The sequence below is a fragment of the Chelonoidis abingdonii genome, chromosome 21, assembly GCF_003597395.2.
Source record: "Chelonoidis abingdonii isolate Lonesome George chromosome 21, CheloAbing_2.0, whole genome shotgun sequence".
NCBI classification, from domain to species: domain Eukaryota; kingdom Metazoa; phylum Chordata; order Testudines; family Testudinidae; genus Chelonoidis; species Chelonoidis abingdonii.
The window spans coordinates 2,944,760-2,957,167 of record NC_133789.1 but is presented as its reverse complement, the minus strand read 5'-3'; the positions used below and the strand labels follow the sequence as shown (position 1 = coordinate 2,957,167).

The following is a 12,408-nucleotide window of genomic DNA, read 5'->3' as shown; positions in this document are numbered from 1 at the left end:
TGCGGAGTTGGAGTTGTTATGGGGCTATGGGGCAGGTGTGTTTTGGGGTGCGGGGGCGCTGGGGGTGCTTGTGGGGAGGCGTAGGGGGAGACTCTCACCCCCAGCCATTGTAAGCCCTTGCCTCTCGCTGATCTCCCCCCACCCATGGTAAGCGTGTGTCATTGGGGGCTCCCCCCCTTGCCCAGTCACTTGGTGTTTTCGGGGGCTGTGGGCACTTTGATTTGATGCCTCTGGGCTGGAACAGCTGTGGGGGGCAGGGGGAGCAGAGCCTTTTCTTGTCCCTCCCCCCCCCCCCCCCCCCGTTGGAAATGTCTGAATCCAACTGTTGCTGAAGTTGCTCCAGGCCGGGAGCATTCCCAGCTGTCACCGGATCCGCCCCCAGCTCCCGCCCCGCCAAGGGGTAACCGCCCCGGGGCAGCTTCCAGGCCAGGCTGGGGGAGCCTCCCTTGCCCAGGGACCCCCTGGTTTCCTTCCTCGCCTGCGCCCTGTCTGGCTGTGTCACCAATTGGGCCTTTTGTGGGGAATCCCCATTGCGCCGGGACCCTGCGGGGGCGCCAGGCAAGGGTGGGTGTGCGCCTGGCCAGCTGGCTCGCCCCACTGTGCTGAGGGCTTTGACACACAACTTTTCACTCCTTCAGATTTGTTTGCCAGGGCCCATCTGAAGAGCACTGGGCTGCTTCCCCTCTAACGACTATTATCTACATCGATGTGGTGGGTAGTTCCTGAGCTCTGGCCTTTCCCGGGGCCCGGGCGGGTGCCGTGCCAGGGGGCCGCCTGCTTTGGAAACCTTTGAAAAGTCGCTTTTGTTTGTGTGTCACTTTCCCCGGCCGGGTGCGATCTTTAAAGGGCTCGACGCGGCTTGCGAAAGGCGTCTGCGGGGTGACGAATGTGGGGCTCTGGCCCACTGCCTTCTCTGTGTGCTGTGCTCGATGGACAGGTGTCCTGCCGCTGGGAGGGGGCCTGGACTCGGGATCAGGCATGGATGGGGATGAGAGAACTGGGGCAGTGAATCAGCCTGGGGGCGCCCGGCGCTGAAGGAGCGGTGGGTGGAAAGTGAGTGTAGGGGGGTCAGGCTGTGGTTTTGCAGCGTCTGGGGGTGCAGGTCTGAACTCAGAGCTGCGTGTGTTGAGGGGACTGGGGCTGTGTGGAGGTCTTGGCTGGGGGGCCGGTGTCAGGCATGCCCTGCTGGCGGGCCGCGTTTGGCTTGGCCGTTACCGTAAGCCCGTTGTGCTCCATCATTGGGCTCTGCGGTGTGCACAATGCGCTCGGAGCTGCATGTGTTGCGAGAACTGGGGCCGTGCGAAGGTCGTTGCTGGGGGGCCAGTGTCGGGCACTCGCTGCTGGGGGGCTGCGTTTGGCTTGACGATTACCGTAAGCCCGCCATTGGGCTCTGCGGCATTGGGTGCAGGCGACGTGCTCGGAGCTGCACGGTTAGGCTGGTTCCTGCCCCAGGAGCGTGATGTCCGAATGCCTCTGGTGGTGGCAGGGGATGGGCCGAGACCTCCCTGCTGTTACCCACCATGTCTCTGCTTTCCAGCTCGGCACCGGGGGGCTGATGGCGGCTACCTTCTCGCCACTGGGGGGTTGCGCTGCGCTGCGCCTGCTGTCGCTGTCCTGCTGCAGGCCAGGGCCCGTGGCCGGGGCGGTGGCTTGGGGCTGATCCAGCCTGTGCTGGAGGAGGTGATCCTCCAAGGAGGAAGTTCTCTCTTTGCCGACAGACAACCCACTGGCACAGCTTCAGCCCCGGCCCCCCCCCTTAGTTCCCTCCCGCGGGGTGGGGTGGGGGGATGTTTGCATCACTCATGTGCCGCTGCAGCAGGTCAGTTCCTGTGTGGCAGAAGCAGGGAACCCAGCCATGCTGGGGCTAGGGGGGAGCCCGTGCGTGTTACCCGGACCCTGGCCTCCGCCTGGCACGCCGCTGAGAACAGCAAATTTGCCACGGGGGAGCTGCACTCGAGGTGTGAGCGTGGCGCTCTCCCTCCGGCGGGCAGCTCCCAGGCAATGCCAGTGCAGTGGGTGTCCTCTGCCTGCCTTGCGGAGCCCGCAGACCCCTGTACGGACAGTGCTGGGATCCCGGTTAGCTGTGAACTGACCCCCTGCATTTCCATGGCCACGACAACTCTTTGCAGAAAACCCAGGCTGCTGTGGCCTTATCCTGCCCGATAGGTGCCGACTCCCTGGGCCGCAGAGAGGGTACATCTGAGTGGGCATCCCCCACGGTGAGACCCCTGTGCCCCTTCCTCAGGCGAGGGTCTCCACATGCTTTCCAACAAGCCCCAGTACGATCCCCACTGAACTGATGGGGAAACTGCGGCATGGGGAGAGAGAAATCCCTGTAGTGCTTGGAACAGAACCCAGGTGTCCTGGCTATTAGACCATGGACCTTTTCACAGATTCCTGCATGTGCAGGGGTGTTCCCCTCGCACCCGCCTTGGGAGCATGGAAGGTGTTTACTGAGCTCTCCATGTGAGGCAACAGAGGGCCCCTCTGCTTTCTCTTCATTTACTTTCCGTGACCCCCAAATGCCCAGGTGCTAGTGAGCTGCAGATCTTGGCTCGTGGCACACTGGGTCGGTGATTGCTGCAGCCCGGACAATAAATCACTGTCAGTGTCTTTGTGTGGATGCTCCTGGCCAAAGAGGAAGGGGGCAGGACACACTGGGGTTGGCTGAATATGTCTTGCCAAAGTGATCAGCGATGACATAGTTAATATAAACATCAGTGTCATCATTAGGTTTCAGAGTTAACCACCAGTTGGGACAAAGAGGGGCAATTGGCTCAGGCTGTCTGCAGACTCAAGTGCAGCGTTAGTCCCCCTGGCAATGGCTAGTCCATGTTGTGTTCATCATCTGTCCCTGGCTCCCACCCAGCTGCTGCCTGGTGGGACCCTCCCCTGCAGGGTGAGCCCAGTTCCTGACTCTGGGTTCTCATGGGGGTTCCCCCTGCCAGGAAGGGGGCTGTCACTCCTAGCAACTGCCCTTCCTGCCCCGGTACTAGCCCTCCCGGGAGGGGCAGCTGGACCAATGGCTGTCTGGCCTGCTTCCTCTGGACATGGGGTATGTCCGTGTGCTGCTGGCTCTGTGCTCTGCCCCAGAAGTGGCTGCATTCTAGACAGTGGTGGGTAGAGACGTGCTCCCAGGAGGATATAAATGCAGCTTGTTTTAGGCGGGATGGGGGCTGGAGAGAAGACCCTGCTTTTCCCAGCCCCTCCCTTCCCCAGGCTTTGTGCCAGCCTTGCCCCAGACTCAGTTGCATGGGGGAGCCCCGTGGGCTGGGGCAGCGGTGGCTAGGGTGGGCATGGTACCTGCCTCGGGGGAAAGGTGCTGACCTGCCAGGGGAACCGGCTGTGACCCTCCCCACCTTGTCCCTCCCCCGACACAAACCCACCCCAGCGCTCCACAGGCAGCTGTGGGAATGAGGGGCATTGACAGAGCTGTGGGGGGAGCCCTGGGCTGGGTCAGCAGGGGGCTGCAGGTTGGGAGTGAGGGGCACCGATGGGGCTGGGAGGGGGATCCCAGCGCCTCTTTGGCCTCCTCTCTAGCCTGTCTGCGGACAGGTGGGGGCCCCAGCCCCAGGTGGCCAGGACAGAGTCCAACCCCCTCTTGCCAGGCTGAGGATGCAAAGAGGGGGCCCCCACGTGCCCCTCTAGCAGGCAGGTAGCACTGCCAGTTGAGTCGTGCTCTGAAGATTGCTTATGGGGTGGGTCTAGCAGGTTGATTTTCCTCCCCAATTCCCTCTTCCTGGGGCAGGGTGCACTGGGATCTCTTTCTGGCGGACACTAGGAAGGGGCTTTTGAGGGCCACTCCCCAACTCTGTGCCGGGTACAGCAAACCTGCTGTGGGGCGGAGCGACCTGGGGAGGGTTGCAGCCCCCCTGCAGTGTTGGGACCTCCAAGCCTTTCAATCGGACACGACCCCGTTCCAACGTCCCTGGCTGCAGTGTGGGGCGGGGGCTGGTTGTGGTCTTGTACCAGCCCGTCATGTTCCTTCTTCAGATGGGAAACGAAACCTAGCGCAATTGTTAGCTTGTGCCCTCTGCGCCGGCACAAACCTTCGCCTCTTCTGGACCGGTCGGCCCCGGTCCCTTCACCCAGAGTGGCTGCCAGCCCCGGTGGGAGCGCTGGGCAGGTCGTCGGGCGGGTTGACGCTGCCTGTGGGGGACTTGCGGGCCGACCGAAGCTGGGACTGCGCGGCTGAATGGTCGCACGGCTGGCAGCTTTGGGGCTGGGCTCTGTGTCTGCGGGGCTTGTGGGGCCCGTTGGTGGTCTGGCCGTCGTGCCGGCGTGTGCGATCCACCATTCAGCAGTGCATAGCCGAGGCTTGAGGGCCACAGGTGTCCTCCCCTGGATTGGACCACTTGTGCCGGGGTCGCCCAAGGCATAGGATTTGCTCGTTGTCAGAACACGTGACTGGCCAGTGGAGCAGCGGCGCGCCAGGCTGGGTCGGGAAGGCGGGTGCTCTGTCTCTGCTGGCTGACTGGGGGAGGGTGGCGGGCCTCTCTTTCAGAGTGTGCCCCCATGGCACTTCCACAGGCTGGTTCAACCCATTTAATCCTCATCTGCTCTGAGACGGATTTACCAAGATAGGTTTAAAGCCGGCCCCCCCCCCCCCGCTGCCTCTCTTTCCACCCCCGCGCCCCCCAGCCCCAGAGACTGTTGGCCTGAGTTGGCCCCTCTTGGCAATGCCCTGCCCTGTGAGCCCTGCCCCGTGCCACAGAGCGGGGTCCGCGGGGCAGCAGGGAGCCTGCCACCAGGGGCCCCTCTAGCCTGGCGTCCCGTCTGTGGCAGCCGCTGGCTTGACGGGGATGGCGTGCCCTGCCTGCGGGACATGCCGCCCCACGTCCTGCCCTCCTAGGCCTGGCCCCGGCTCTCATGGGGCAGGGTTGGTTCCTGGGATCTGCTGCCACCTTCTGCAGGGCCAGACCTCTCCAATCCCCTTGGGCTCCAGTAGCAGGGAGTTCCATGGGGTAATGGAGTGTCGTGCTGCTGAGTGTCCCGTTGCTCTAGGGCCCAGCAGCAGCACCTGTCTCTCACCCGAGGGTCTGGACCCTCCGTCTGCTCCTCCACGGCCTCTCCCCGCCCCGCTCTCTGGTTGGGCTGGGGGTGCTTTCCACGGGCATAATGCCCTGGCTCAGCGCCCCGTCGCACCGGCCAGGGCTGGGCTTAGCCCTGCCCAGAGTCGTCAGCTGGCCGGGGGGCCGGCGTCCGGGTCGGGACTGGCCAGTAGCCCCTGCACTGGAAGGGGCCTGGCTGGAGCTGTGTGGCACTGCCTTCCCCACGCTATTTATAACCAGGAGGTGGCTTGGTTGCTGTGTCACTATTCTCTTCCCGTCCCTCCCTCCCCCCCACCTCGGCCTGGCCCCCAACCCCTCCCCGGCCTGACTGCCAGCCCTGGGCAAGGGCAGGTGGGGAGCCAGGACTCCTGGGTTCTCTGCCGGCTCTGGGAGAGGAGTGGGGACTAGTGGGTAGAACAGGGGGTTGGGAGCCAGGACTCTTGGGTTCTCTCGTGGCTCCGGGGTGTGGGGGTGGGGACTAATGGGTAGAGCAGGGTCTTTCCAAGTCCCTGTCCCATCACATGCCTCAGTTTCTCTCTACAACGGGGCTAGCAGTGGCCCCACTCTGTGGGGTTTCCTGCGGGGATTGAGTGGAGGTGCTGGGCGTTTTGACGCCAGGCTGTACCCAGGGACGCTCCCTGCCCCCTCCTGTGACTCCCTGCCCTCATGGAGCAGGGGCGGCCACGTCCCCAGGGCTGCCTGTGATCCCCTCTGCAGCAATGCCCAGGCTGAGTTTGCCAAGAGGCTCTGCCCAGGCCTGTCCCCCCATCTGGGCTGGGGCCTGGCTAGCAGCAGCCCCGGGCATGTTGCCCACCCCGGAGCAGGTGGGCGGGGCTGGCTGGCATTGCCCTGGCAGGAGGCTTGACCACCCTGGGAGAGGGGCTGAAGCAATGACACTTTGCCTGCCTCGGGGTGTGAGCACGTTGACATGACGAAGGTGCTGATTAAAGAAAATGGGTTAATCTCTCCCGGCAGGAGGCGGCTTAGCGCGGGGGGAGGAGGATAAATAAATGCGGTTTAACCCCTTGCTTGGAGCTGGGCTGGGCCGGGGCAGCCCTAGGCTCTGCTGTAGGCTTGACGGGTCCCTTGGGCGAGTCACTGAATCGCTCCTTGCCTCAGTTTCCCCCCATTTCCAATGGGGCTCATGGCCCTGCCTGGCTGGTGAGCTTCCGGCCCAGGGGCTCGCGCACCCTGTGATGGCCCCCAGGTTGGGCGCTCCCGGGCCCCCGCGGGCAATACCAAGCCAGGCTCCGCCAGCCCCAGGAGCCCGTAGGCGGCTGGGTTTGTTTGCTCTGTTTCTCCTTTTCCGCCCGGGGTGTCAATGTGCAACCGCGGCCCCTGGCCGAAGCCTCCCAGACAGCTGGCTTGTGTTAGCCGCTGCTGTGGGGCTGGGGAGCGCATCCAGATCGCTGGCTCCGCGAATCCTTCCCCCGCTTGGCTGGAGACCTCAGGGCTCTGCCTTGCGGAGACCCTCTTCCCCCCCTGAACAATTGGGGCCCCGTGCCATAGGCTTGGGACCACCCCCACCCCTGCCTAGCTTGCTGACTGAGCAGGGCTGGCATGGGACGGGGCAGCGTGTCTGGTGGGGGGATTGACTTGCTGCCCCCCGTGCTGTGGCTGATGGCTGGGCGCTAGCTTGCAGGGCTGTCGCCCTCTGCCAGCCTGGGGTCTCTGCCCACATGTGGGCACCAGGGAAGAATTTCAGGGGCTCTCTGAGCTGGAAGCTGGGCACGGGGAGAGCCGGGGCATGCGAGGGGAAGGCTGGGCAGGGACTCGGGAGATGGGGGCTCGGTTCGTGGCTCTGCCTCGCCCTCCCCGTGTGACCAGCTGCGGGTGGGGGGTGTCTGGCCGTCGGGGGCTGCGGCGATGCTCGGCCACGGGGGGGGGAATGGCTGGAGAGCTAGGAAGGGAACCCAGGAGTCCCTGACCCAGTTGACGAGCTGGAGCTGGGCCTCCCGTGAGGGACGGGGCAAAGCAGGGTCTGCATTGTGCCTGGGGCGTGGAGCTGCTGTTCACTCCTCCCTAGAGCAGGGTGCAAATGTTGGGTCCCCTCCCCCTTTGTGCCAGGCTGCGGAGAACCCAACAGTGCCCCTTGCCGAGGAGCCGGGACGTGGGGCAGGGGCCAGCCCCCAGTGCTGCTTGAGCCTTTGGTGTTCATCGTATTGCAGCATCGCCTGGAGGGCCCTGGCCCCAGGTGTTGGGATCCTGCGTCCCCAAGGGCCCAGCCACGCAGGGAACGGTCCCCACGCCCCAGCCCCAAACCCAGCAAACCCGGCCTGGGCGACTGCACCAGGAAGGGGCCTTGGCTGGGGCTTACTGAGGGGGTCGGGGGTGTCACTAACTCCCCGATCGAGAGCCCGTACCAGTGATTCCAAGGGCCAGGTGAGAAGGAGCAGCTGCAGGGCTGCCCCCCAGCCCCACTGGGCCCCCCAGCTTTGCCGGTGCCCCTCACTCCCGACACACAGCCTCCTGCTCTCCCAGCCTGGGCTCCCCCAGCTCTGCCGGTGCCCCTCACTCCTGACCTGCAGCCCCCTGCTAGCCCAGCCCTGGGCCCCCCCAGCTCTCTGGTGCCCCTCACTCCCAACCCGCAGCCCCCTGCTAGCCCAGCCTTGCCCCCCCTGCTCTGCCGGTGCCCCTCTCGACCCACAGCCCCTGCTAGCCCAGCCCTGCCCTCCTCCCCCCAGCTCTGCCGGTGCCCCTCACTCCCGATCCGCAGCCCCTGCTAGCCCAGCCCTGGGCCTCCCCAGCTCTGCCGGTGCCCCTCACTCCTGACCCGCAGCCCCTGCTAGCCCAGCCCTGGGCCCCCCCAGCTCTGCCGGTGCCCCTCACTCCTGACCCGCAGCCCCTGCTAGCCCAGCCCTGGGCCCCACCTGCTCTCTGGTGCCCCTCACTCCCAACCCACAGCCCCTGCTAGCCCAGCCCTGGGCCAGGAGCTCTGGCTGGGCCCCAGGCGGTTCCTCTTCCCGGAGCAGAGGCGGGGTCAGCACCTGTTGCTGGAGAAGAATGGGGCGCTGGATGGGGGAGGGCGCGTTCCTGGTGGTAACTGGAGCCGGGGACAGGTGGAATTTCATTTTGCGGGGGCAGGGTCTGTGCTGGGGGGTGGGGCGCTGGGGCCGGGGAGCTGTGGTACCTTGCCAGTCTGGCTCTGGGCTGTCTGGGGAGCAGCCCCCACGTCCCAGTCGCTGCTGGCACGTCCCCCCCCCGCCGCCCCTCCAGCAGGCGTTGCCCTGAGGTGCCAGTGGCTGGGTCTGGCCTGAGGCAGGATTTTCATCCTCTCGTTGGACGGGGGCTGGCGAGTGTCTCTGTGCCAGCTGCCGGTTGATTGCTGGGGTGGGGGCCTCAGCTGGCCCCCCCAGCCGCGTTTCCTGAGGGCAGGAGCCTTGGGGGGTTTAAGGGGCATGGGCCGGGGAAGTGCCATGGGGTGGGTCTCCTGGGAGCCAGGCTTCGCTGAAGCTTTAGCTGCCCGTCCTGCCGGGCGCTGGGGGCCGTCGGGGTGATTCATGCATGTTGGATATGACAAATGTGCGGGTGACTCAGAGTCTGGAGGCTGCTCGGGGTGCTGCCCCCCCCCCACCACCCCAGCCCAGCGTGAGGCTCTGGGTGCAGCAGCCCTCAGGACTGGAGGGGTCTCAGCTGCTGTGGTTTGCCCAGGTCAGCTGGTGGCCCTCAGTCCCCACCCGCAGCCCCCTGCTCTGCCCGCCCTGGGCTCTCCTTTCCTGCCAGTGCCCCTGGCTGGGCGGCACCTCCCCGTGCGTGTGAGCCTGGCACAGCCGAGAGCAGGGAGGAAGCCGCAGGCTGTGACCGCACCTCAGATTGTCGGGGCGCTTCCTGCCTTGCTGCCACCCCATCCCGGGGGTGGGGGGGCAGCTGCCATGGCAACAGAGCCATAAACAGCTGGTTGTGTGGGGGGTGTCGGACTCGGTGCCTCCTTTCCCAGAGTGCACCAGCGCGTCCAGCCCCACTGCCCGGCCCCTGCTGCGGGCTGCCCTGGCTCTGTCCCGCCGGGAATCGAGAGCGGCAAAGGAGAAGCTGCGGTTGCAGGCATGACGGGAAGTGTGCGGTCAGAAGAGTCTCCAGGATTCGCAGCTGCCATCCCAGCCGCTGGGCTCTGGCCTGGCTCAGTGACCCCCCGGCTCACCCCCATGCCAGGCCCGCCCTGTCACATGGGGCTGCCTTCCTGCCGTGTGGGGCGTGCCCGCAGGGTGCGTGTCACATCCGGGGGCGACGGTCCCATCTGCCAGCCTGCGTCTGTGCTGGGGCGCCCTGGGAAGGTGGGCAAAGCAGCGACGGGCGCGGCAGTGCGCTGCCCCATTGGGCTGGTGCAGCCCCGGCCCCCAGGTGCCAGCAGATGTCCTGGGGCTAACAGGTCTCGGACTCGCTGGGGAGGGCCTGGGGCTGGGAGCCAGGAGTCCTGGGTTCTGTTCCTGGCTCTGCCCTGTTCTCCCCCCCCAAGTCTTGCACTTGGGGCAGCGCCATGGGGTCCCCTCTCAGCAGCTCCTGTGCCAGGCAGGTCGCAGTGGGACTGTGCTGGATCCCTGCTGGGTCCTGCCCTCTGCCCCTTAGAACATCCCCCTGCTGGCTGGGCTAGTGGCGCTTGGGCTGGGCGTGTCCCATTGTGCCAAGGTTCCCCTGAATTGGCATGTTCTGTGCCCCTCCAAGGGGGCAGAGGAAGGGGCTGCAGGGGGCAGGCTGGGGGTGTATTTCTGACCCCTTGTGTCTCAGGGGACATGAGGGGGCGTCGGGTGCTTGCTGTGCCCATCCAGACACATGGGGGTTTCATTGGGGTGGGCATGGGGCGCTGCTTTGCTGGAGTCCCTGGGTTCTGCCCCCTCCAGTCTCTGGGCTCTGCCCCAGACACCGTGTGGTGTCCCTGACCTGGGCCCATCGGAGGAACCAGGCTGGCTCAGCCTCATGCCCAGTACCGGCCGCTGCGGAGGAAGGTGGGAGACCTGAGCAGAGCAGAGGTGGGGTGATCTGCCCTGGGCAGCCTGCAGCGAAGGGTTAAAATGCCTGGCCCCACTTGGTTCCTGTGGGCACAGATGTCTCTGGCTGCCCCAGGGCCCTCGCCTCCCAGAACCAGAGTGGCAGGAAGCTGGGGGCAGGGCTCAAGGGGGCACGGGGTGCCCTCCTGCCATCCCCTGTGCCTGGCTCCCCAGCGCCTCGGGGGCAGAGCCGGCGGACCCTGGGCTGGGGAGATCCGGGACCGGCTGGGGGGTTTCTCAGGCTGGGACTTGGCCGTGGCTCCTGGCACTCGGCTCTGGATTCCAGGAAGCGGCGGGTTCCAGCCAGGTCCTGCTATGGGATTAGAGGAAAAGTCTCTGGCCCCAGCTGCGGACTCCCCTCCCCAGCTCACGACTCTGCCCCTTGCCTGGCTCTTGAGGGAGCGTGGCCCAGTGGTCACAGTGGTGAGCCAGGGCTGGCCCAGGAGTCGGCTCTCGCTGGGGCGGGATGGGGGGCAGCCTGGGAGCCAGGACTCCTGGGTTCTGTCACTGACGTGCTGAACGACTCACTCTGGTCCCCCGCGGGGGGCTGCTGGGGGGCAGAGGAGGAATCCTTGGTGGAGGTGCGGGCGGGGAATGGCAGGCCCTGTGCAGGGGGCCCAGTGCCCCTGTTCCGTGGCCCCAGATCCCTTCCCCTGGTATCCCTGGTCCATCGCCTGATCTCCGTCCTGGGATACTGATAGTTTTCATTCACGTGGTGCTTTGCGTCCGTATCTGCAGCGGGGAAACCGAGGCACGGGGGGGCGGGTTGCCTGGGAGCCGGGGCTGGAACCTAGGCATCCTGCGGCCATGTATCAGGGTCCTGCAATGCCTCCACCCTTGCCTGGGCATTGGGTTCCCCCAGCTAACCAGCTTGCTTTTGTCTCTGCTTCCCTTGCAGCTACAGCGCCGACGCGGGCCAGGAGCTGCCGAGTCGACGCTGCTCGCGGGGCGTGGACCCTGCCCGCCGGTACCAGGACCTGCCTGCAGCCGCAGAGGCCCCGTGGAAGGGGTGGGGAGGCTGCCCTGGCGCCTGGGCCCCAGTGGGCACTGGCCTAGCCCCGCAGGGCGCCGCGTCCTGGGGAGGCAGCAAGGCCCTGTTCCCCGGGGTGGCCCCATGGAGCTGCCCGTGGTGCTGTGAGCTGCCCACATGTGAGTCTCCCAGGACTGCGTCCGCGCCATGGCCAGCAACAGCAGCTCCTGCCCCACGCCGGGGGGCGGGCACCTCAACGGGTACCCGGTGCCCCACTACGCCTTCTTCTTCCCGCACATGATTGGGGGCCTCTCGCCGCCGGGCGCGCTAGCGGGCATGCAGCACCAGCTGCCCGTGAGTGGATACAGCACCCCCTCGCCAGCCAGTGAGTACCGCACCCGGGTCGTGCCCTCTGCCCCGCTGGCCCCTCTGTCGCCCTGCTGACGTGCTCGGAGCTGCTGGCGTGTGGATGCTGGTTTGCAAAACCCAGCAGTGTCCCCATCTCCATAGCCCCCCCGGGCACCCTCGGGCAGGGATGGCAGCGCTGTGTGGCACTGGCTGGCCGGTGGGCAGAGCGACGGCATCTGACCGTGAGCTGGGGGGCTGGAAGCCAGGACTCCTGGGTCCGATTGGTTCTGCTGGCCACGGGCCATGTGTTTAGGGCGCGTTCCTGCCCCTCTCCGTGCCTCGGTTTCCCCGTTTACTGATGAGTGGGGGCTGGGTTGTGAGGGCTGTGATCTGCAGGAGGCTGGGCTGAAGGCTGGGAGAGTCGGGGGGCGCTCTGGGTCACTCTGCCCCCTTGTCCTGGCCCCTAAGGGAGGGGAAATAGTGTTCAGCACCAGGAAGCGCTGCCTGGCCTGGCTCCAGGCCCAGGCTTCAGCTGCGAGCTGGGGACCCACCCCCCTTCCTGGCCAGGCAGGTGCCCCCTGCGCATGGCGGGGAGACCCCTCCCATCCCCCGTGCCCTTCCAGTGCTCAGAGGGTTAAAGGGACCCGTTCAGCTGCCCCTGGCTGTGATGTCAGATCCCTGCTGGCCAATGGGGGCTCAGAGCAGCCAGGGCAGGGCTTGGGGCCCAGCTGCTGCTTGGCCCTGGTGCTCAGGCCGCAGGACCGGGTGGGTGGGGGCCAGGTCAGTGCCAGTGGGGGATGGACCCTTGGATCAGGCTGTCGGGGGTCTGGTTAACCCCAGGCCCCTGGGGGGTTTCATGCACCTTCCTTTGAGCTACTGATCCTGGCCAGTGTTACAGACAAAGCGGTGGGGGCCCTGGGTCGGCTCCAGGGGGTGAGGGGCACCGTCCACTCTGGGGTCCTGGGTCGGCTCCGTGGGGTGGGGGCAACTCCATGGGGCACTGGGCAAGGAGGAGGGCTGGGGAGGCTCTGTGGGGTGGGGACACTGCTGGGGGGAG

At 66.2% G+C, this 12,408-nt stretch overlaps 1 protein-coding gene across 1 annotated transcript in view; it reads left to right on the top strand.

The window, feature by feature from the left end:
- RARA (retinoic acid receptor alpha) overlaps positions 1–12,408 on the top strand; it is an 87,975-nt gene that overhangs the window by 14,899 nt on the left and 60,668 nt on the right. Inside the window, exon 2 of the mRNA XM_032788937.2 lies at positions 10,932–11,388. Within this exon, the coding sequence (XP_032644828.1) occupies positions 11,211–11,388 (178 nt within the window). The 5' untranslated portion in view covers positions 10,932–11,210. The remainder of the gene's footprint in view (positions 1–10,931; positions 11,389–12,408) is intronic.